This window comes from Falco peregrinus, chromosome 2 (assembly GCF_023634155.1).
Source record: "Falco peregrinus isolate bFalPer1 chromosome 2, bFalPer1.pri, whole genome shotgun sequence".
NCBI classification, from domain to species: domain Eukaryota; kingdom Metazoa; phylum Chordata; class Aves; order Falconiformes; family Falconidae; genus Falco; species Falco peregrinus.
In genome coordinates, this window is record NC_073722.1 from 103611871 (window position 1) to 103637377 (window position 25507).

At 42.5% G+C, this 25507-nt stretch overlaps 1 protein-coding gene across 1 annotated transcript in view; it reads left to right on the forward strand.

The window, feature by feature from the left end:
- Positions 1 to 1903: 1903 nt before the first annotated feature.
- Positions 1904 to 25507, forward strand: part of CASTOR2 (cytosolic arginine sensor for mTORC1 subunit 2) — a 124196-nt gene continuing 100592 nt past the window's right edge. The window contains exon 1 of the mRNA XM_055797289.1: positions 1904 to 2307. Coding sequence (XP_055653264.1) covers positions 2195 to 2307 — 113 coding nt within the window. The 5' untranslated portion in view covers positions 1904 to 2194. The remainder of the gene's footprint in view (positions 2308 to 25507) is intronic.

Genomic DNA, 25507 nt, shown 5'->3' on the forward strand with positions numbered 1-25507 from the left:
AGACTGGTAATAGCATAATCCCTGGTGGCCTTCCTGGAGTGTCTGGCCTTTCTGGGTTGAGAAAGCTCTGCTTGGGGGCAGCATATTTTTTTCTCTTAAGTGGGAAGAGTTGATGTGAATGTTGTCCTGATTATGATGGAAAATCTTTTAGACGAGGAAAGTTTCGCAGCATTTCCTAGAAGTGATTCAGGCTACATTTGTCCTATTTCCTCTGGAAGCTCACAGCAACCTTGACGGTGTATGTTTTTTCCCTGGCTGCTTCCTTCTGGACTCGCTGGTCTGCATTGTCCCAGAGGAACACAGATATCTCTGTGATTTGTAGATGCAGGTGCAGGCACTTCTTGTGGCTGGGTGCAGATACATTCAGAGCTTTGAAGAGCAAGACCTTGAACTGGCAGTGGAAGTAGATTAAAAATCCTCTTTGGCTTCCTAAAATGCAATGCCTAGTCATCTGAACTTCTGTGTGAGGCAACAACGAAAAACGACTCCTTGTTTTTTAAAGGCTTTTAAAAAATGAAGTAGAGATTTGATGTTCTACCTTTGTTGCCTTTCCTCTGAACGATTTCAACTAATTTCAAGTTTTGCCTTTTGGGATATAACAAAATGAAGACAGCCTTTCAGAAGTATGGCCACAGGCAGAGGAAGAACAGACATGTCTAGGGGAGAAATACAGCCATCCAGTGGGAACTAACAGAATAGAAAGGATTTGGAAATCCTAGTTTCATATGCTTATTTCCAGAGCTAGATTCAATGGATTTCTGCCACAAGAACACAGGCCCTAAAAGCTTAATTTACAACTGCAGAAGCTCTTCCTTCTGTATAGGGAAGAGGAATGGCCTGGAGTGGGCTTGGCTAAGCAAGCTCTGATGTTGTGCGCTTGGACACATCCTGTGCCTCAGTTTCCCCATGTGTAGAACAGAAGGGTTGCTATTGATGGTCTTTTATAATAAAGCCTGTGTAAGATCTATGAATGAAAGGTGCCATAGTGGTCCGGGTGGTATTGTTGCCATGTTCATGGCAGAATCAGTGTGATCTGAAGTGAGAGGGAGCCCTGCACAGAACCTAAAGTCAGGTTTATGGCCCAAGTCCTGTTTTAAGAATACCCCAAGCCTGAATTTAATTCCCGATTTTGTCTGTGCGGTGTCAGTGAGGCTTGTGCAGAGGAGCCGGTGCTACAAACAGTGTGGCTGGGGCCAGTATCTTGGGGCTAGCCCCATGGCAGTCCCGGTGGCGGAGCAGCCCCCATTTCTGGGGTGCTGGTTAGAAGGTCTGTCCATTCCTACCTCCCTTTCAGCCTCCTTGTGTTGAGGAGCCGGGTGAGGGCTGGGATGAACAGGCCATTCATCCTCCCACTGTTACCAGCTGCCAGATGGACAAGGCTGTTTTTATGATCTTAACAACTGTGATTTTACCTCTGTAACACTTCCATGCGAAGTGAGGGGTTTTTCCTCTTTATTTTTGCTGCACAGGGCAATAGAGGAGGACTCCCAGTCTGCCACGTAAAAGGATAAACAGGGTAAGGCTTGAGCATTTCCTTATTGTTAATGAGAACTTTTGAAGTTCTCCTTTCTGCTGGTTTTTGGTTGTCAAAGATTTTCCAGCTGCCCAACGTGCCTCCCTTCCCCGAGTCGAACGATAATGAAAATTCAACAAAACAAAGGTCGGGCGCTCACAAGGATTTATTACAAATTTCCTTTTTTTTTTTTTTTTCCTTTTTTTTTTTCTTAATGACCGGTCAGAACCGTAGCCGAGGGGAGAGGCGGTGCGGGGGTGCCCGGGCCCCCGCCCCCGGGCCGGGCCGGGCCGGGCGGGCGCCCCGGTGCCGTCCGGCGGCGGCGCGGACTCCAAGGCCCGGCATGCGGCGGGGCGGCGCGCAGGCGCGCTGGGCCGGGCTTGAGTGGCAAGTTGTTTGTTCCAGCGAGCACCAGCTGCTCGGCACTCCGGGCTCCGCTGCCTCCCTGCCCGGCTCCGCTCCGCGCCCCGCCGGCCTCCCCCGCCGGGCCAACTTTTGCACCCTCTGCTCCTTCATCCCGCCCCTCCCCGCCCCCGGAGCCGGGAAGGGGGAGAAGGAGCCAGGGAGAGGGGGGAAAAAAAAAAAAAGGCACCGACAATAACAGCCCCCCTCCCCCTCCCCATTCAAAAACACAAAATAAACCCCAGGGATAGATGAACTACAAATGAGAAAGAGGAAAAGATGGAACTGCACATCCTAGAGCACAGGCTCAGAGTGGCCAGCATAGCCAAGGAGAGCATCCAGTTGTTTACCTATGGATTAATCAAACTTGCTTTCCTGTCCTCCAAGACGAGGTAGGTGCTGGGGCAGGGGCAGCGCGGGGGCTGGGGGCGCCCTCCTTGCAGGGGGACAGGGTGCTGGGGGGCACCCTCCTTACGAGGGGGCAGGGTGTTGGGGGCCTAACCTCGCTGCTACGAGGGGGCTGGGAGGGCACCCTCCTTCGTGCAGCAGGGCAGGGTGCTGGAGTAGGGGGCACCCTCCGTCCCGGGGTGGGGGGTACCTTCCTTGCAAGGGGGCAGGGCAGCCTTCTCCTTGAAAGGGGGTGGGTTAATGGGGGGCGGGGGGCGCCCTCCTTCTTGAAGAAAACCAGGGTCCTGGGATGGAGGACACTCCTCCTTGCAAGGGAGCAGAGTCGTGGGGTGAGAGGCGCTCTTCTTGCAAGGGGGCAGGGTGTTGGGCTGGGGGCACCCTCCTTGCAAGGGAGCCCTTCCTGCCAAGGGGCAGGGTGTTGGAGTCGGGGGGACGTCCCCCTTGTAAAGGGGAAAGGTGCTGGGGTGCGTGAGGGCACCCTTCTTGCAAGAAGTCAGGGTGCTGGGGAGAGGGGGGCACTCTCCTCGCCAGAGGACAGGGGGTTTGGGGGTGAGGGGTGGTATCTGGGTCTTCCCTGCGCTCCACCCCCCCATCCCAAGACTGGTAGATGGTGGTGGGGGTCAGCGCTGGAGTTTGGGGTCCCCCCGTGAGGTTTTCGGGCAGACCCCGTGAGGCTCCTGCCGCCTGCCCGGGCGCTGCGCTCTGCAAGGAGCGGATGAATGAAAACAGGTGGGGGCCGCGGGGGGCGGCCGGGGCCGGCTGGGGGCGACCACCGGACAACAAAGGCAACAACAGCAACCAGAGGAGGAGGAGGAGTGGTGGTGGTTTCTTTTTTTTTTCCCCTCTCCCCAACCTTCCCCCCCCCCCCCCCTTCCCCCGGGTTGTTGTTCGTTGCAGCACTTACTGAAAGAATCATCTTTCAGTGTTTGTTTTAAAAGGTGCTTTTTCAGTGCTGCCAGATTAGGAGGACGGTGGGCAATGCATGCTTTGCATTTGGTTCTCTTTAAAAATTGTGGTATTGAGTAATATGCATTGTGATAGCTTTCGGGGAGAAAAAAAACAACAACCGTAGTGGAAGGCACTGTGAGAAATTATTATATTTTTTTTTTTTAGGGCAAGGAAAAAAATACTCTGGCCGGTCTATTGAATGTGTATAAGCTGCCTAGGCCTTTCTCAGCAAAATGACTGGAATTGCAATTGCATGTTCTTGTGTCTTCACTTAGCTTGTTGACTTTGCTCTATTCAGAAAGAGGAATGGGAATGTAAATAACACAAGTCAAACTCTTCTTGTTTTTCCAGACTGATAATTAGTATTTCAGTTTTCTCCCCAGATTCATCTTGGATAGCATTCTTGTATGAAGGTGGGAAATTTTCTTTGGCAGTAGGAAAATAATAAATAGATAATAAATTTGCTTTTTATTTCTTAAGTTGTTTTATTCCAAGCTGTAATTCAATCCTCTCTCTGCGATAATGCTTACGGATGAATGGACCTATTTGTGGTGTAATTTGATTACAGTCCCTTATCTTGCAGTTAAACTTCATGCATTGAAATTTCACTCTGATTTGGGGCTCATCCCATTTGGCTCACCACTAACGTTGTTTGCAGTGTAAAGTATATCAGCACCTTGTTTACTGCTGTCCCTGAATACTCAACAGGGCATTAAAGACTCTTCAATCTTAATTCCTATTTTTAATGTGTTGTTGCATTATAATTTAAAGTGGTTGCTGATTTTTTTTGAGGCGTTGTTGCTCCCCCTCCCATGCTTAAAATGTCACTGTTAACGTCAACAGTGAAATCTTTAAATCTGTCACTCCTAATGCATAGGCTGGGTTTTGGTGGGTTTTTTCTTTTTTCTTTTTTTATTTTTTTTAAGTTCAGGTGTGAACCTGTTGTCTCTTTGTTTCATATTTTCAACATTAGAGAGTTGTGAAAGGGTAAGGGCAGTAAGAGAAGCCCTTTGGGGTGTCATACCTTGTCCTGCATTTGGGTGCAGCACTTGTCAGTTTGGTATCGCTGCTGGTTACTGTGGTGTCTGGCCCCTTCCATGCACAGTGAGTATCAGTAATCTTTCCCTAGCTTTCATGGAATCTCACAGGTCAGGAACAAAAAACCTGTTTGTGAAAAGGCTTGTTGGCATGGGAAAGTTGTTTCCATTTTGTTTGTTTTGTTGTTTTTGCAGATAGTAGAGATGCAGGGGAGAGAAAAGGAAGCTTGTTTGTGTCATTCTTAAGACAACTGACAGTACTGAAACATAGCTTTCTCCTGTGTGCTTTTTTACATGCCCTGAGGCAAACAAGGTCCCTGCCCCACAGACCTCCTGCTCTGATGAACACCATGTGTTTGAAGAAGGTGAGGGTCTCTGGGAGATGTGACTCCATCAATTTATGATCCCACTGTTTCTTTTTCCTTCTCTTTTAAGAAGTGAATGTGCCCAGGAGACAACTTTTTTTATGGTTGCAAGACAAATCTCCCCTCCCAACCATCCCATCTGAAAAGGACCACTTGGGGGTTGAAAGGGGAAGGTGGCCTACATCCCTGCTCATCTTTTCTGATGAGAAAACAAACATGCCAGTTACTTATACCACCTACATTTTTCCCAGTAAGACTTTAAACAGAGGTTTTTACCTGTGCTGCAAGGCTGCCAGTAACAAATGATTTGTTGGACAGATGTGATTCAAAGAGGTGGCAATGACATCATCAGTATCCTTATGTTAGTCATGCAAGAAACTACAATTTTTACATAGGTTCCTCTGAGAAGTGATCTGGAGGGAGTATTGGAATCTCTTTCATGTTCTCATACACCAGGGAAAAGGGCTGGAACAATTTTTTAAATCCTCTATGTCTTCCTCTTGGGAAGAAAAAGTAACAAATCTCCTTCTTTATTTGGCCTTTTGCCACTTTTAGTCTGCCCTTGTTCCTGACATGAGTCTTTTAATTTAGCTTCTGTTACGATAGCAGTATTTTTTTGAACAAAGAACAGCAATTTTGGAACTATTCCGATGGCCACAAGCAAGAAAGCAGTTAACGAGGTGAAGAGGTGAGACCAGTAGTGAATAAAACGGTGGGCTGAACTAAGCTGAAAGAAAAACACTATTAATCATAACTCTAAGTTAGGCATGAGGTATTTTATGCGAAGTTACATTATAGACAGGTAGTCCAGAAATAAATAACAGTGAAACTCCTAAGCAGTTACACTGAGCAATGTGCTTTTGATACTCTGCTTGTGTAGGTAAGTGCAGACCTATTGATTTCAACTGAGCTCTGTCAGGCACCTTAGTGGAGGATCAGATTGTGCAGTTTTTACTTGCACGCTGAAGATTTGTGTGTGTCTGATCTTCTTCCTCTTGCTGCATTCATCATCCTAGTGTTTCACTGATTGTGATGTGTCCATATTTAAGAGTTCCCTGGTGCCAAGGATCTTCACCTATTCAGAAGGCGTGCCACGTGTTTATGTATGTAAATACAACAACTGTGCCTTGTTTTAGCATGGCATCCTTTTTCTTTTGTACATGCCTCTGTAAATGTTAGTTCTCTGGGGCAGAGAACCGTGCTTACCTGTAAGCGTACACCTTCAGCTCCCTGTGTGCTGCAAAAAGAACAGCTTTTCTCCCAGCAGAATTAAGTTTCTCTGCTTCCTTGGTTAGTTAAACCATCTCATACTGTTGGATGATGTGCCACAAGTAACCTGCTTTGAGGACTTGATAGACATACTAATGTGCTGTTACATTCCTGTCTTGATTTCTTTTCCCTAATTGCAAAATATTTTTAACTGTGTCTCCTTTTACTGCATAGGAATTAAATCTGAATGGAGGGGGAGGAAGGACAGTCTTGGATAGCGCTTGCACTGAGCCACCAGTGCATGCAATAGGGAGAGGGAAGCTGAGCTCGATCTTGTCTTTTGAGCGTATATAAAAATATATGGAGAGTTTAAGTCTTGGAGAACAAAGTAGGGTCAAGGTTCTTCCAAGCACTGTATCTGTATAATGTAATTAGCCTGACTTCTGGGTAATGCTTTGGTAGACCCGTGAACATCTGGAGTCAATGAGTTAACAAGCAGACTTTCCTCTCTGTTCTGGTACCTAATAGAAAGATTTGGTGGTAAATGGTGAAGTAAAGTAATTGAGAGAGAGAGAGGTATTATTTAAATTCTAAGGCTATTAAATTATAACAAGGATGAAGTTGAGAGGTTAGTTTGTTTACGGGGCTGGGTGGTTAAAGTAATTGTAGGTCACATCTAGCATCGCAAATTTTAAAATGTCTAACAGAGTTTTCTGGAGCTGTTCATTTTGAGATGGTTGTTATTTCAGCATGCTGAAGAGGAGGACCAAGTTCTGCACGTGTAAAGGATGAGACCTTGGTCACAGAAGTATTTAGGGCAGCCATTCCAAAAGCATCTGTCAGTCTGGTTTCTTTTCTAAGATGCTCAGGTCTTCTTCTGGAGGTGCAGTTTGTGTATATTGGCAACTTGAAGCAGAATTACAGGCACTTTGCAAGCTTGCAGGTTTTGCACTAAATACCGAAGGCTGGCTGTGCAAGTGAGATGCTTCCCAGAGAAGCTGGGTAAGGTGGAAGAGCCAGGCTGGGCTCTGTCCCATGTTTGATGCTGCTTGCATGCAGCTTCTACCATGGGATGCTCAGAGGCAGCAGGTATTAGAGTGTAAAGGTGCTTAAATATATTCATTCTTCTAAAAATGTAGCAAGAAGTGAACAATGATAAACTGTATAGAAAAAGACCTGGATTTTCTTTGGTCTTTGAACAAAAAATGAAGCTAGGTTTGTTATCGTTACCAAGTTTGTTGTGATATATTTGATAATATCTTCATTTTGCATAGTAATAATTGACACTTCTGGTTATGAGCAGTGTGTTGTTGCTATTAATGTGTTTCTTATTCCCTGATCGCTTGTTTTCTGTCTAGGTGTCCTGAAAGTGGAGATACTGTAATAAAAGGTCTATTTTGGATTTCAGAGCATAATGGGACAAGCAAGTGCTTAAAATGTATCTATGCACCATTGGAGGACATTCAAGAGATCAGTGGTCTGTTTCCTTTGGTATGAATGCGGACAAACAAATGCCATTTATGCCTTTATATGAAATACAGATTGGTCTGCAACATTGGGTGATCATCTGGCAAACACAAGTTGCTCTTGTTGTTAAACCCCCTTTTTTTTTTTTTTTTTTTTTCCTTGGCTGCTTCTGCCATCCTGTATGTCCGAAGAAGACCGCTGAATGAAAGGTTTTGCAAGTTACAAGACAATATTTACTCATATAAAACAGGTTGCTCATGTTTTCTTAAAGTGTGGCAAAAATTCCCAAATGCCTTGGTATTTCTTTTTTCTTATTTTTTTCTGGGGGTGTATGTGTGTGTGATATCTGAGGTTTGGGGACTTCATTTTTAGTCTGATATGGTGTCCATCTGTTACAGAAGGACTGAGTGCTGATGTCCAGGCACCACAGGAGGCTGGAGGGAGGGGAAGCCTCATGGCTAAAGCCTCCTGCCTGCCCTTCCCCAAAGCACTTTGCCTTCTTGTTTGCATTGCCACGTGCGTGTATGGTGCTGAACTTGCTGGTGGATATTCAGGATGAGTAAGAGCTAGTGAGAATCAGATAAATGAGAAGGGGAGAGAATAGAAGTTACTGGTTTGAGCTAAAGAAGGACATAAGCTATTTAATTGTAAATGCCATCAATTTGTGTTCAGGCCTGCTGGGTGTTTCAGCTGCTACTGGGCTGTGAGAACATTCTGCGGTGTTTTAATACATTAAACCTTGGAAAGAGCAGGTTTCCTTCCTGATGGTCTCTTACTGTTTATCTACAAATGTTATTATTTCCCTTTCTTTTCTGCTTCTGGCACACGGGCTGACCAAGGGGGCACTGCTGCCTGGCAGTCCTGTCCTGCAGTCCTCAACCTGCCATGTGGTCCCATCCGGCTAAGGCTGGTGCCAAGTCAGAAGCTGACAGGAGTGCTTAGAAACTAAATGAGATTGAGAAGGTGAAACAGAAGTACTGGGTCAAACCCACAGTGTAGTACTGGGGAGCACTGTGTGCTGGAGAAATGCTGGTTTAGATGTTGGATGTTTTAACAGGGCTGTCGATTTTTTTTTTCTTAATTAAAGATATTTTTTTCTTCTTTCTGTCTGAACTTGGAAATTTGGCTTTTAAATAAATACCTGGCTGTAGTGTGTAGTGGACTGGTGGTTCTTCCTTATTTTGAATGCTGTTTCCATCCACTGGCAGAGCTGCTGCATAATTGTAATGCATTAAGGTATATGTATTAAGGTATATATATATGTATATAATGTATTAAGGTATAACACCAGTGATGTAAAGGAAACAACACTGGTGCCCACTGATGCTGAGCTGAGAAATAAGAGGAAACAATTTTTTTTTTTTGCCATGTAATTCATTAAATATCCCTTCAGATGAATATTCGTTTATTACTTTCAGATGAAAGTCAATATTTAAATGAAAAATGTGGCTTTTATTAGTTCCTAGATGGCTCCTCCTGCAAGCTGGGTGCTCTTACGCTTCAGCAGTAGAGCAAATGTATTGCAGGTCTGTTAAGGAAAAGTATGACTTGTGCATTCGTCATCAAGAAGTAACAGCTGAGTTGTTCATAAACACAATAGTTTGAATCCACAGGCTATTTTTTCCACTGAGTTATAACTTAAATTAGGCTCCATTTGATGGCTGGAACTATTTGACAATACCTTGTTTGTGCTCTATAAATATTAAATCTTTCCACTTAATTATTCTCCTTTTTTTAAATCTGTTGAGCACATTACCTCATTTATTTAATACACAACTCCTTAATCGTCCTGCATGTTTCAATGTTTTAATGTATTTGGACAAGGGCTACAGTTTCTTTTTTCAGAGGAAACAGTGCAGATTTGTTCTTTTGTTTACTGCCAACTCCAGAGTAAACTCGAGCTCTGATCTGCTGATAGCTGAAGGCTGGTAAAGGAAGAATTATACAACAGGAATGTGAGGAAATAACTCCATTCATTGCAGTTCAGAATCAACAGAGCAAAGCCTGTAAGTTGCAGTTATAATTTCAAAGTTAAAAGATCTCTCCTCCCCCCAAGATCAGCTTGGTTTTGTGTAGATAACTATAAGATGTATTTGTTAAGAGAGAAAAGAACAGACAAAAATATTTTATTATGGCACCAAAGGAGTAGAGATTGATTAAGCCTGTTTTGTGACTGTACAACCCCGTGTTGGTTTCAGACGTACTGCACAAAGTTTTACTGTGCTGACCATGGAAACAGAGAATCTGATCTCTTTTTTTGTGGTCTGATGTATAATAAACATTTTGTACTGGTTGATAAAGTTTTATTTTCACATCCAAAGAAAAGCAGTGAATGCCTAAACTTCCTCACCAACCAGAACTGACTTTTTTTACTTTGGTCTGTTAAATGTGCTTTACTAGAGATTAAAATAAAAAGCCTACTTCTGAACTACTACCTGCTTTAGAAGGCTCACAGCAGTAATGCTGAGATATCAGTTGCTATTTAGCACAAAGCTGGCAAATGGAAAAGAGAAGTGGTGAATTTGCTTGGTGGCAGCAAACCATTTGTTAATCTTTCGGGGACTTCTGAGGTACGCTTTTCTGGGGATGTCTCAGCAGGCAAAGTGATATTTTTTTTTCAGACCTTTGCAGTCCAATTAAGTTTTGTCAACGTGATGGAATAGATGTTTTTAAGAGAACTTGTGCTACTTATTGGGCAGTAATTGTAGGAAGATGTAGGCTGTTATTGGTGGTAGGCTGTCCTTGACCTAAATTCTTTCAATACAAATTGTTTATAAGTAGGAACCCAACCTTCTTGTAAGTGTGGATGCATTTTGATCAAGATATAACTGTAAAGGAAAAGTTCATTTTCTTTGCCTGCAAAATTTTAGGGTCCTTGTTACAGAGGATACTGAAGATGTCATAAAGTGTTGCAAGCTACACCACTTAAGTTTACAGTAAAATGCAACCTTTAAGTTTTAGGTAAAGTGTTCAAATAGGTGAATTAAATTGATACTGGGTGAATTTCTAAAGCTGGGAGGGGACAACTTACAAGTTTTGACGTGGATAGAACAGTTAAAACATAGGTGTGACTCCCCCTGTGTGTCTCTGTTCAGGTTTTTTAGAAATGTTATGTGTCAGAGAATCTGGGTAATGATATGTACTGTTTTTAGTAATTCTTGCATATTTATCCTAATTCTGTGGTGGAAAGATCAGTATTCAACCCTTTATTATGCCACACATGTATCCTGTTCTACAGGGTGAGTTGGTTGAAGTTGACAAGTCAGGGACCTTGATTGAAATGGCCCATGTTAATCTTGTTTAACATTTGTAGTTTTTATTTCTTTTCCTAAAGAAAGAGTGACTCTTCTCTTTTGATAACCTCTAAGGCACTCACTTGCAAATAAATGTAGTCGTGTCAGAAAGAAAAAAAGGTTGTTCTTAATAATGAGAAGGATATACTTTGTATGCATCTAAGCAACTGTATACATTTACATAGATTTACTTAGTCTTTATGCTTTTTTGAAAATGATGGATGACTTATTACATGATTAATCTTTCAGTTGTGATCTTTGTCAAGCTGCTTTTGGGTGGAAATTGGAGTTAGATTGTAAATGGAAAACAAACATTTTCATTTGCTTTTTTAAAACTAATAAGTAATATTAAATGTGCTGAGTATTTAGGAACTAAATAATCTCACCTATCTTGTGTTTATAACTAACCAGTGTAATGTGACCTGTACTAAACAAATGAAACTGATGGTGATTTGAGACTATGCTTGTCAAGGCATTGGAGCTAGTAGATCTCCCATACCTACTTCTTGTTTGCAGTCTGGAAAGAAAAAAACCAAGCCCACAAAAAAAAAAACCCAACACCCCCCACCCCACCCCCCACCCCAAAACACAAACCCCAGGTTTACTTGCTTTTTCAGTTCCTAATTTGTTTCTCAACCTGGGATGAACTAGTGATCACTCTGAACGAAACTGAGTTATTTGAAATGAGGAAAATATTCTCCCTTCTTGCAGAAGATGCTGTTGCTGTCAAAATCTGCTTTATCGCATAAATGGACTGGTTCCAGTTGCTTTGTCACCTATTTCTCCTCAATTAACTTGTTTAATTTGCTTTGTAGTTTCAGCAGCAAACTTACTTCTTTTGCTAACTGGTTTTTAAAATACGTTGTTTCCACCTAAGATGCCATCACTCCAAAAATGATTTCAGGTATCTTTAAATCAGGTTAGCTAATGTTAAGATAAAATAGTGCTTTTAATTGTTTTCACATTCAGACTACTTGGTTGCAAAAGGGAAATGTTGAATTAACCCGTCTCTCACCTCTGCTGGGGTAAGTTTAGGACAGTTTATGACATACTGAGATGATGTGTTTTAAGTTGCATGTTATTACCCATTTGGCATTTTCATAAGCTGAGCAGAGTTTTAATGTGCGTGGCTTGTTTGCATCTGCTGAGCTAGCAAGGTGTGAAACCATAGACTTGTGGCTCATTCTCTCCTGAGCTTACTGCAGGTTTTAGACTAGTTAGTGAATGGTTTTCTGCACTGAGTGGTGGGACTGTTCCTTACAGTATTTCCTTTTTACGCACTAAGGGGACACAAATTGAGATAGAGTTTTATTTTTGTTAAGAGGTCTTTTTTCAGGCAAGTCTTGGCAGTGCAGACAGTCTATAGCAATTTCTGTGCAAATGAAATTAATATATTATTCTGGAAAATAAAATGGATTTGAGTTACCTGCTTTGCAGGCAAGGTAATGGTAGTTACAAATGTACAAAACAACTGGATTCCTGAAGAACAGAGCATCATTTTTGACACGGATTTATATATATTTTTTTTTTAAATGATTGCTTGCTTTTCAGTATTTCTGGCATACAGGTGTAGTAATATTTTGATGGGTGCCAGGAATCACTTCGCTAGACCAGTAGAATTCTGGCTGAGCACAGAGGAGGATAGCAAGAATTAAGCTTGACCAAAGCAGGCTTTATGGTTTTCTGGAGGGAAGCAATGAGGGGGAGAGGAAGACGAACAGAAGATGACAAAGGATAGGATTGGTCCCGTGAATGATCGTGGATGTCTCATAGCTAGACAGGAGCCTCATGTGGGACTTTGACAGTCAGTGCTGTAGCAGAGCCTTAACCATTTTGTGTCGTTTTCACTCTAAGCCTGGTACCATGCTGTCATCACAAAATTAGAAAGTAGCAAATCCTCACAGAACAGCCGAGGTTGAGAAGGATCTCTGAAGATAATCTAGCCCAACCCCCTGACTCAAGGCAGAGTCAACAAGAGCAGCCTGCTCAGGATTTTGTCCAGTTGGATCTTGTACTTAAAGCTGTGCATGGTGCATTGCTCTCTTCTGTGGTAACATGTGGTTGACCTTGTAATGCTTTGCTCCATTTAGTGTTCCTTTCCACATAGCATTATAATTTATGACTTAATGTCTCATTTAAACAGGACAAAGTGTTTTTTGAACATAAGAGTGGGCTTGTACAACCTCTCAGTTTTGGGGAGATCTGTTGGTATGGAGGAGAAACTGTCTGCTGCAGTAATTTGTTGGTCCTTTATGTTTGTTTGTAAGCATTTCATGAGAAACTGCTTCTTGGCTGTAAATTGAAAAACTGGAAACTAGAAACCAAAACATTCCATAGCTGGGTAAGAGTAAAGCTTGCCTTTTGTACTAGTGCAGACAGCTGAATTACAATTTATAACTGTTAGGTGGATGTATAAGACTAATGAAGCTACTTCTACCCGAGCCCTCTACGCAGGATTTTTACTTATGTCCTTGACATAAGTAAGGGAGTCCCAATGTTACTTGGTTTGACTTTAATGTACAATATTGTGTAGTGGAAATGCCCTGCAGGACAAGTTGTGCTTTGGTTATTGTACGGTTTCTGAAATCCTACTGTAATAGTGGTCACGCGTTGAAACCACCCTGTATGAAAGAGTTTCCTCTGTAGTCCTTGTATTAGTATGAAGTTACTCCAAGGCCCTGTATTTCTGAGAGGTTCTCGTAATTCCTGTATGTACAGTCATTTTGTTGGCTTTATGCCTTGTCACATTAGCCATCACAGTGCTGTAAGCCAGGGGCTGCTGAGGCTTCACCCGAGGACAGGCACTCTGTGTTGTATGTGTGGAAAGCCTTGTGTCTGAGGAAGGATAAAAGTCTCCAAGGGAAGGGTTTGTGTCAAATCACCAAGCTATCCCCTGGTAGCTCGTACACTGTGACAGGCCAGAAATACTTTTCGTTTGCACAGGAGTGTGAAATCAGCCTGGAATGACTAATATAAAAGGACTTTGTGTATCCTGTACCCATTTGAATGGCTTTGTTCATTCAGTTGGTGGTTGAATTGTAATCTTAGGCAATGATTTAAATATGAAGTAGTCCCAAAACAATATGGTTATCTATTAGCTTTTAATGATCCTGTGAAGCAGTGTGTTTTGAATTGATAGTTCATTGTAAAGGTGATAATGACCTAATTATTGGTGAAAAAAACTCAGAAATAAAGTCAGAAATTATAAACAGTGTGTGCAGATATGTGTAAATACTTCATGTAGAATTTGTGTCCTTTTGAGATGTACATAAGCATATGCTTTAAATTAATTTTTTTCTATGTTTATAGTATATCACTGATACTTTAAACTGATACAACCTTGGCTGTTAATCCATGTTTGATAGCCTTCCATGGCATGTTAACTGCTGTTTATCTCCTTTTGAGTTTCCTACTGACTGGAACATAGCCGTGCATTTTTCTTATGGATTTGTAGATGGCCACAGTACTTAAAACTGTGTACTGGCTCGATCTTTAGGTGCAGTCTCTCTTGGCTGGAAAACTGAGGGTGTAGCTGGAGGATCATAGCAAAGCAGTTGATGAAATTCATGGCCCTGAGTCAACAGTTCCCACCTCCAGTGTTGTGGAAGTTGCTGTTAACTTGGTGAGTGTGATCCAAGTTGAGGAGGAGAAAACATCCAAATACAAACAAGCAAAGCAAAGCAAACCAAAAAAATCCTAAACCCCACCCACCCACTAAAACCCCCACACCTTTGAAACCAAATTGTTTTGGTTATGTTTATGACACAGGCTCACAGGCAGTTGCTCTAGAGCAGCTATGGGATGGTTAATTTCAGAGTTGGAATGGAAATGATTGACGACTTAACCTTTCTTTACTGCCCAGGAGAATGGTCAGATGATTAGATCTTGTTGTAAGGATAGAAATAATTTATTTGTAGAGCTATGAGCTATGTGACTAGCAAGTGTTAACATTTTTTCAAAACTATATGGCAGGCTTATCCTATATGATTACTGGTATCGTATTTTTAATATTATATTTGCTCATTTTGTGTTTTTAATTCCAGTGGCAAGGGTTTTCCCCTTTTACTTGGGTTTGAAAAAGCTTAGTGACAGGAATAGAACCGTTCATGGATTCCAAATAGAGTGGTACTTTTTCCTTGGCTTGTTTAAACATATTACTGATTATATATTCCTTGCAGGATCAGCACAGAGAAAAGGACAATGAAAGAATTTCATGGTACTCCTTCAGTGAGTCTTATATAAAACAAAGTTTAAAATGAATTAGGACCTACCTTTTAAGCACTTGTCAAATGTTCTCAGTGTCAGGTTTTCTTCCCACTTAATGTTCACTTTATATCAATCTAATGTGAGGTACATGATAATATTTTCAGAATCACCTAAGTTCCATTTAAAAAAAAAACCGACTTGAGCACTTGGCACCCAAGGCTCATTGGAAGCCAATGGGGCTTACACTCTGAAATGTCTGTTGCTGTTGGAGGGGAGGACACTTAGGGGTTTTAAAAATTCTGCTTCTTGGACAGACTGGCTGACAACATTCAGGACAAGAGCATGGTAAAAATGCATGAAAGGGAGGGGAGGCTTAGTGTGACTGTTCGCGCTGGCAAGAGTGAAGATATGTTTTTGAGAACTAGTTTAGGGAATTTAAATGGAGGTCTCTGTTCTTCTCTCTTCACATAACCAGGTGGGTTGGGGACCCAGTTTGCTGTCTTTCTCCAGTGGTACAGCACGGGGTCCCTGCGTGCCCCACTGCGCAGCAGTAATCCTGCAGTCACCAGCCCCTGTGCTCTGGGATCACCCATTACAGCCTGTACTGGCTGCACCTTGGAGAGGCAGGGAGATGCTGCTGAATTCCTTTGCAGAGGAAGAAACTCAGGCACGTAGGAGGGTGAGTGGCTTATCCATCTCCCAAAGCAGGTCTTCAGTAGGACCTGACTTGTATTTTTCAGGTCCTGCATCATCTCCACCACTACAAGTGCCTTTTTTTGGTAGCACAAATGAAGGCCATGTTTTGAGTCCATGTTTGTATTAGCCACTTGAAATCCTTGTCATCCAGCTACTACTTTCTTTTTCTTTTGCCTTTTCTGTTCATAGTTTTTGTAGGGTCATTAGTGGAGGTGTGCTCTGTCGTCTTTGCTTATACTTTGTGGGAGAAATGTGAGCTGAAAGATGTCCATTTGAGCTTCCAGTAATAACAGCGGTCTTCCTGAGAGTCATAAAGAAAACAACGAGCAATGTACTAGTATGTATGTGTGGCTTTTTAATATGCATAAATGCACATATGTATGTATGTAATATATATATATGGGTATATAGGTGTCATTCCAAAGTTGGAGCACTCTTGAAATGGAAATTGCCAGAGTTAGAAACGAGAGGTAGCTCATGCCGACAAACCAAACCACATGTTTTTAGGGGCTTCAGTAGCTGTGCTTCAGGACAGAGAATGTCTCTCTTCCCCTTATCCTTCAGACGACAGCTGCCACAAAGAAGGCTGAATATGAAGAATACATTTTCACACGGCTGTATCCTGGGCGTTGGGAAGGCTCTGGAGCTCAGAACAATAGCAGAATACGGAGCTGCCAGCAGGCAGTCTGAGTGGACAAGTATAATCATGCACCACTCAGCTTTCAAGGAAATTGCAGTTAGTGCACTGACTTGCTCATAATAGTGATGCATTGTTTAGCTTAATAACTTATCAGCTCTCCAGGAATCAGCTAGTGATCACTGTCATCATACACTGCTAATCATTCTGTTCTCAAATTGTCCCAAGATGAACTAAGGACCTGTCACATCACCTATTAAACTGGCAAACTGAGTGCACTATAATTTTTTTTAAGCTAGAAGGAACAATATTGCCCACCTTTTTTGTTCTCTTGTTTTGTCATTATCTTTATCATACGTAATTGTGCATGTAGGTTTTTTTAAATGTCAGCTTGAAAAGACATTGTCAAATTGTGTTGCGATTTTTTTTTTTTTTTTTTTACATTTCTAGAATTTTTGTTAAATTGCTGTTCTTTGTGATAACTACTAGGAACTGAGTCTGAAACCTGCTTTTTGAGGAACATTTGTTTTTCATAAAGCATTTGGGGCAGAGGGGCGATTTTTTTTCTGTGTGTTGCTTGTCTGTAGTACCTAGGCTCTTGTCAATCACTAGTAAATGTATCTTGACAATGGTCCTCTGTAGTAGTGAACAGTGATTATCTTTCTTACACAAATGTGGAACTTGGGCATGGGAAAACTGAGTGATTTACCCACAGGTATGCGGGGAGCTGTGGAAGAACAAGGAGGAGAAGCAAGCTGGTTTGAGTCCTGATCCCAGTAGGCCATATATCCTTGCTGAATGCATGCTGGCTTCTTGTCAGAGGGTTATTTGTGGGCTCTGAGCTGCTAGCACTGGAGCCTTGGAGCATTTCTTCTGAAGGAAAAGTACCACTGATACACAAATGGATTCTACCAGATAATATATCTGGATCCGTTCTCTAAGAGGTGACGTTTTAAACTCTTCTGACTCTGCCTGTTACTGCTGCCACTGCTTACTTTTTCCTTACTAGCTGGAGAATCCAGGGACCAGGCATTGAGATCTTATTTTGCACTTCTTAGGTGCCTGATTTTGTGGCTGTGGTTGGAAAGCTAAAACTTCCTCCCTTGATACGTTACTGCTGTGTGGATTGGTATCTATAGCTTTAAACTAGGTAGCTTGGGTAAATCTGGTGCTGTAACCAGTCAAACACAGAACTTGGCACGGGCTAAGTGACCAAGTGTTACTCTGGGTTTAGATGGACTTTTTTTGTAGTCCACGCTGGTCTGTGCTGCTACATACATGAGACCTTTCTTCATGCTCTTACAGCAACAATGGTCAGATGCCAAATAAAACCCGTTCTTGTGGAGTACTGCAAAACAGCTTTGTTTGCTAACATTCAGAAGAAACATCCTAGATCAGTGCAGACTACCAAAGCTGTAGGGACACCTTTTCGTGGTCAGTGGTGCACAGATGTGCAAGTCACAGTAGGGGAGATCTGGAGATCTCCAACCTGTTCCGTACTCAGGACTGAAACGATGCGTCTGTTAAGAGGGGAGGGGGAAACAGATGGATGTGCCCAACTGAAACAAGCCTCCTTGCTGTTCTGAATAGTGCAGGCAGCTGCGGGGTAGGATCTACTGAGCTCAGGAATTGTGCAAACGATGGGTCGGGCTGTTTTTATTAGACCAGAATGAGTACACCAGGATTTAAATGAAACCCTGAGCATTTCAGTGTTTTGTCAGTTTGAGGTGTTTGCTTTGGTTTCACCTTTCCTGTGTGTCTGTCTTCAGAAAGACAATTGTATCTCTCAATTGGTGACGACTAGAATTAAAATAGGAAGGAGCCTTCTGCTGCAAGATTTATTGCCTGGCACATCTACGTTGTCTGATGAAGTGTCATCTTTCATTATGTTCTGAGAAGCAGTTCAGAGATACCACAGTCAGGCAACATCATGAGAAAACATTTGGCCGCACCTATTCTTGTCAATTATGGCAGTATTCTTCTAACTCAAATTATAAAGGTCTTTGTGTTTAATATTGGGAAAATTTAGGTGCAGCGTCTGCTAATAAACAGAAAAGATCAGGCTGTTGCAAAATGGTGGTCTGTACGGAGACTTAGCTTTGCATATGCTTCAAATACATCACCTGTTTCTGGCAGCAAGAAATGTCCCCAACGTAGAGTTTCATAATAAGTACATACCTGAAGCTTACAGGTGTGGCTTTCTCTTTTCCATAGGAATGTTTCCCACTTCTCCAGGAGTTTGCCATCTTTCTTCGAAAATAATTGTTCAGGTAGTTTCCTGCTGCAAATAAGCCCTGTTTTATTGGCTCCAGTTGCTGTAAGGGCCAACAAATGGCATCCAGCCCAAACTTCAAGGTTGTACTAGTTCACTATATTTTGCATTGTACTAAGCTGAAAAGTGTTGCCAGATGAAAAAAAAAAAAGGATCGAATAGACTTGAATCGGAAAACCTAAAACCGGGTATGAAATAATGCCAATGTGTACTTTAATACAGAATAACTACTGTGTAATGATTTACCTTACTGTTTGTATTGAAGTGTAGCTGACTTGGTAGTTATGCTTGACCAGAGCTTTTCCTTGCAAGAAGTATTTATTTCTTTAGCATGTCTACAGGTACAAGAGTGGAAACTTCAATATTTGAGCCAATGATTTTGTTACAAATCTGCTTGGGATGCCCTGACAACCCAGTTCTATGCCTGGCAAAGTCAACAAGTTTCTCTCCATTGATGTCAGTGAGTTAGAGCCCAGGATGAAAAATTCATTTGAGGAGGGAATGTTTCTGCAAAATTCTGTTCAAGCAAATTGGACATCAGTATGCTTGAGGTTTCTGGGAAAATAACCCTTTTTGCTGGATGTAGCATGCATTAGGATCCTTGGATTAATTCATGTTATATTAAAGCCAGCTCTTGATTTATCTCTCGGTGAATTGTGTAAACAGTGAAGTTCCTATACTAAGGGGACAAAATATCCCATCTGGATTTAGATGAGCAGACTGAAAGCAGCATGGCATTTTACTGTTGATTTCCCAGCTCGGGAAACTCAGCAGGCAACAGGATCGCTGACAGTTCTTTCCCCAGCATCCCATTCCAGACTCATTTGTATGATTTTTTGCTACTTAAAGTTTTATTTTGCCAAAGCTCTCCCATCCCTTTGTTGGCCTGGGTAACTGATGTGTACAGTGCTCCCATCCTGTTGCTCAGCAGCTCTGCCGTGGTTTGAAGCCATTGTGTGTTGTGGTGAGTGTGAAGACGCTGATACTCTGTGTGATGGTTGCCTAAGCCTTGCTCTTCTACCTCTCCCCCTTTTATTGCTGCCTTTGTGGCTGTAAGATTCTGTTCAATACTAGTTTGTTGAAGAAAAATATCCATGGTGGCTCTGTGACATCATTTCAAAGAATGGCTATTCACGAGGCTCTTGATGGAGAGGTTTAAGAGGAAATGATTTTGCTCCTTGGACATGAAAATGCTGGTTAAGAATGTAACTGGCACAGGACTGCCTTTGCCTGGGAGTCTGGCCAGATAGAAATTTTCTGTTTCCATTTAAGACGTGGGTCTGTACCCTCAGTAGTCTTTTTTCATAGATGTTTTGTTTACAGCTGTCGGTACTGCTCAGGAGCAAGATGTGATGCCTTGCACTGAGAATAGCCCATGATGCCTCAGAACATCTGCTAGGTAATGGTGGGCTGCCATGCTGGGAGCAGGAGAATGCAGGGAAAAAAGAGTGTTAGACTTAATCAAAGGTCTAAGAAAACTTGCATATAAATTTTGGGGTTTTTTGTATTGAGCTTTCTTTTTGAAATTGAGGGGAACATCGTCTCTACACATCTGTTGTGTAAGCTTAGCCAAAGATACCTGCTAGATCATAGCTAGGTCATAGTACTGCTGGCCTCATTACACCACCTCTGTTTAGAGCAGGAAAGACTGAAATTCGTTAAGGGCTCAAATAATTGCATTAAAAACATCCAATCATTTTATCTTTGCCAAATCTTTGGCTTTCTAATTTTGGACTCTCATTTTGTCCTTTTTCCAGGTACCTTATATGGTTGTGTTATAGCTGGCAGCGATACAGGCTCATTTCAGGGCAATACTTTTATTTGAGGAAGAAGTTAACAGGAGCATGGCTCAGCGTTGAACGGTTTTTGGTAGACAATGAGCAAGCTAAGCCTGTGTAACAGGAGAAGTCTTTATTCAATCGAAGGCAGTGGCATATTGACATTAATGTAATTGGAAGGGATGGACTTTTCCCTATTGGTTGATAGATTCGAATGTTTCTTTTTCTGGCACACTTACCTTTAGTTCTTTATGGTTCTCCAAGTAGGACATGCTGCCCAGTGCTCACACAGCTCTAGGATTAAGGCTTATGCACCAACTGAAACTTCACAGCAGTTGTAGCTTTCCTTATTGCAGCCTCAGATGAAACTGAAGCTTATTTTACAGAAATCCAGTCAACTACGCTTCAGCTTTTCTTTGGACAGGTCAGCAGTGACTGGCTTGGAAACCCTGGTATACTGTTGAATTTCTGTTGTGGAGAAAACTTACCTGCCATTTAATCGAAAAGATTCTCCCACACCCCATTTATTCATCTGAGTGCAAAATTCTTACTTTGACATTTTGTGAGCTGGTTCCCATCCCTGCAGAGAGTGGCCTGGGACTGTAGCTTCCCAGGAAATCTATCAAAACTGCTTCATCCTGGTCTGCATACCTTCACTGTGTGTAACATTACTATTAAACTAGTAGTAGACTTCAGTACAGGCTTACACACTGACAGATTCGTGGCAACAAGCTCTGTAAAGCCATTTTTAGTATTTTTACCCATGCATTTGTATGGCCACATGGAGCCTTCTCCTGATATGTTTGCATCTGTAGAGCAGCCTTCCCATTCTGCAGATGACAGGCTGGGAGCATGTTTCTTGATGCCATGTAGAAAATTAGTGTCATATACTCACATGTCACCAAACTAGTGAATGTTGTGGCTGCATCCAGAATTGGGAAATATGACTCCAGGAGACTGGCTTTAGCTGAATTATCTGGTGTTCTGGTTAGCAGATTCATTGCTGGCTTTCTCAAAACCTCATCATGTCCCCTGGTCGTTTTCTTCCATAGTTAACTTGGTTTTATTGATCTGGATTGTTGGTCCTTAAATAATTACATCCTTCATGATCAGTTTGTCCTGCTTAGAAAAGTTGCACAGACTCCTCTTCTTTGTGGGCTCCTATCAGGATTTATTCTTTTGGATTTTGCTTGTGTCTTAACATGAGTCCAGAGTGCTTGGGGATTCAGGGATTGTGTTGACTCATTTCCAGAAAAAGACTTTGGTCCCTTTGCTGACAGTTTGTCTTCAGTTTGCCAGCTTTTGAAATCGTCTGCAAGTTCTGCAGTGACAATCCGTCAGTCTGTTGTACGAGACAAGGAATGAGTGACATTACTTGTTTCAACATATCGTAACTTGCTCCCTCAAGCCCTGTAAAGTCTTGTTATGTCAGGATGTGTGGGAGAGGGTTGTATATATTTTCATTGTTGGGGGATCTCCTTTTGAGTCCTTTATCTTTTATATCTCAGGCTTTGGAAGTATTTGGTTCTTACCAAGATGCTTTGTTCCAAAGAAATGCCCCTTGTGCTTAGCTGGCTAAAGCCTTTGCTGCTGAAGCAATTGAATTTGATGCAGCTAAGCAAGCTCCTTGGGGCAGAGACTGTACGTGCAAGAAGCCTGAATGTAGGCTGGAAGCTGTGGCAATACTGATGGTAGAAGAGTGGGGCAGGATGAAAGCCATGCAGAAGATCTAGACGGAAGTTAGGGGCTTGATACAGGAATTTTTCAGCCTATGTTTTGCAGAAGATTAAACTATATAATTACAAAGCCTTTCATCTTCTCTCTCTCTTTCTCTATCCTTTCCCTCCCTCTCTCTCACACAGAAAATAATCTCTTCCCTTTATCTTTTTCATTCTTCCTTCTCTTTAGTCTGCAGAAAGCAAATTCCTGCACAATTCCCAGCATAAAGATGGAGACTGATAACACTGGCATGTAATGCTGAAGCTACAGCTGTTCCATAGTTTCCAGCACAGGGCTCTTGTGGTGTAGCTGATGGAAGATTCCTGAGTGAAGCCTTGCAAGGGCAGTGTGTCCTCTTGCTACATCGAAGTCCAGTTGAGTGCCTGAGTGCCCAGTATGGGAGAAGGCAGTGGTTATAGTGGCCAAGCAGGCAGCACTTGTGTAGCAAGTACAGAAGTAGGAACCAGGTTTCCCAGCTTCTATTCATAGCTCAGTAACCAAGTCATTGCAAAGCCTTTTGCAAATCATTCAGGCCTAATCCTGCACATATAATGGCCCCCAATAAAGTCCTTTTTGTTTTTTCATTGGGGATGTAGGATCAGCTTCTTAACTGTGGTTCTTCTCTCACCCGGTAGGACCGGGGGAATGAAAATCAACATCTTTAGGCATAAAGTGTGATAATTTGTTGATGTTTATGGAGCAGCGATGTAGGCATCGCTGTATGATGTGTGTGACCTAGCATCTGTAAAGGGGGATTGATTGATTGATTGCTGTTATCAGCTGGATCTTTGGAGCATGGGATTTTTGGCCTGTCTCATCAGAATACAGTTTTACATGATCATAGAGGATAATGCTAAGTGCCGGTGCACTGGGCTTGCCACATGTCCAGATGGCAAGGTCAGTGTAGCGTGGACCTTGCTCAATTGCTTTGTATGCCAGGGTAAGCACTGCAGCTTCTTTCTCTCTTTATGCTACTGGCTCAGCTAGAAATTCAGGAGTTCTATGGCTGTCAATAAATTCAAAGAGTTGGAAATTAATACCTACAGTGAACTCTCCTTTTATTGGCCTTAAATTAATTTCCCACCCTTTCTCATAGGTGAGTGGGAATGCTAATTTTTGTGTGATACTTTTGCTTTAAGATAATGTAAGCTGTTTTAAAATGGAGTTGAAAACATTCAGGGCTAGGAGTTAATTTCTGGAGTATCTCGTAAGATAAAAGAGCACAAGAAGAAAAGGATATTATAATGTGCAAATCCCTTACCTTTATATTTGGCTGTGCTGCTTTTTGTAGCACGTGCAGTTCTGGTATCTGCCGAGTGCAGCATCTTGCTCTGCTGGTTTGTGTGAGGCTTTATTTTCCCTGTGCAAGGACAGAGGTGGATTAATCTACAGAGCTGCTGGCAAAAAAAAACCTGTTAGGTTTTTCAGTGAGATCAGCTTGAAAAAAACACGACTGTATTTTTGTGTCAAGTGAGTTTTTGGTAAGTGTTAGAGAAAGTATGGTCTCTGTAAACTTAGTTCTGAAAACACAGAGCCTGGTAGTGGATTTTTTTTGTTTGCTCTTAGGAAACGTTTGTTACTGTAGTGGCAATTTGTGCTGTCGCCTGTGAAGGGGCAAGCCTGGCCCAGTGCTTGCTTACAGGGCTTTAAAGTGGGCAGGCCTCGCTGAATAAATTATTTAGGTAATTAAGAGGTAGATGAGCAGAATTATTACCTCCTGGGCCCCTCAGGCTGGGACAGCATCTTCCCTTCCTCTCTCCCCACTGGATGAAAGTATTGTCCTGGCTTCTACAGCAAGCCATTTCTGGGAGCCTGGGGGGCAACGGTGCACTGGTAGCCCCTAGCCAAAAGTTTGAAGATCACTTTTAGTTTGCTGGGAGCTACGTGCCAGTACTTTTAGATACACATATAAATCTGTTGGTGACTCTCCAGCTTTACAGTTTATCTAATTGCTACTGCATATGAGGCAACGGGCTGGAGCTGCCACCGGTGCTGGTGACTCCTGGTCCTCATAGTGCATCCCTGGGTGGAGCGCCTGCTAGTGCCTGTGTCCACCCCAGCACTGGGGAAGCAGTCCCTATCCACAGAGAGCCTTTGAGACTGATACACTAGGGCTGGGTCAGCACCCCCACCCCAACAGGAATAATAATGTGTGTCATACTGCTCCTGGCAGTCACCTTGCGGCTGTGCTTCGGAGCCCCTGTGTGTGCAGCAGGCTCCTGCTCTTTAATGAGGTTCCCCTCATACTGTTCCAATGCTTGTCCAAATGCATTTTCTCATCCTCAAAGTACAGGAGTCCCTAGCTTTGCTGTCTGCTCTCTTTCCCTCTATCAGTCGCTAGATCCCTCCTGCCTTGAAGGGGAAGGCTCTCTGAAGGAGCCTCTCTGCTGCTGTTTTGCCTGAGGGCATCAGTAGCCCCTGTGGGTGAAGCATGAGACTTTTTGGGGTAAATTGGCTGCTCTGCTTGTCTGAAGGATACTTAGAAGTAGATGTAGGCTTCCAATTTTCTTCGCCCCTCCTTTGTAGAGAGGGTGGCAGCCCTGAGTGCTTCTCACCCTAGAAGAGCAGGAGGACTCACCCCCCAAAAAATGGGCGTCAGAAAAAGGCCAGGAAAAAAGCTTTTGCTTCTCTCAGTACTGCAGTAGACAAACACCTTAAGGTGCGCTTAAATGTAGCCCAGTGTTGACTTAAGTTGTACATTTGATGCTTTTAGGATTTTGACTAAAGCCTGCCCGAAATCTAACAGAGGCTCTTGGGCTCCTTTGTACATGGCTATTTTCTTTCCCATGATTTTTACTGTGTTTTCAGCCATAAAGCATTTTTTTATTTTATTTTAGATTCATTTCCTTTTGTTGACACTAGAGCATCATATGATTTAAGGCTTTGTTTTCAAGCTTGATATGAAGGCTAATTACTTCCTTGTTGCATCCTCTCAGTAAGAAAACATGGGACTTAATCTTTCACAAAAGAGAAAAGCAAGGAAAAAAGTTTAAGCGCGTGAAAGTGTTTGGTAAGTCCCTGGCTTTGAATATATTTTTCATGGTGTGATGACAACAAAATGTTAGGAGCTAACCTCCAAACTCCATAGCTTTGTCTGTGTGGACACAGTTTTCAATTTGGTTATTTGTCCTCACTGGGTCCAATTATGCAGTTACAATTCAGCCTGCGTCTGAGCACTTTTAGTAATTAGAGGTACACTCTGGATATTTATTGTATAAAAGTCAGTATGTATTTGTCCTATTTCAGCCCTGTGACTTGCTTTGATTATCCACAGTCTTCTAGGTAATTAAGCTGTGTATTTTCTCTGTGTCTCTTCCATCATATTCTCTCTTGCCTTAATTTGATAAGAGAAGGAGAAACTACATCAGAAGACTTGGGAGCATTGGTAAATTGTTTCGGTGGGTGACACTGTTTGACAGAGATGCCAACATAAGGGCAACCTGCTGTGGGCAGTTTGGGAAGAAAAAGGTTATTGCTTCCTCATCAAGTGTTTCTTTCATACAGCCAAGGCAACATCAGCTCTTGGGATCGCTGCAGTAATGCAGGACTGACAAAGC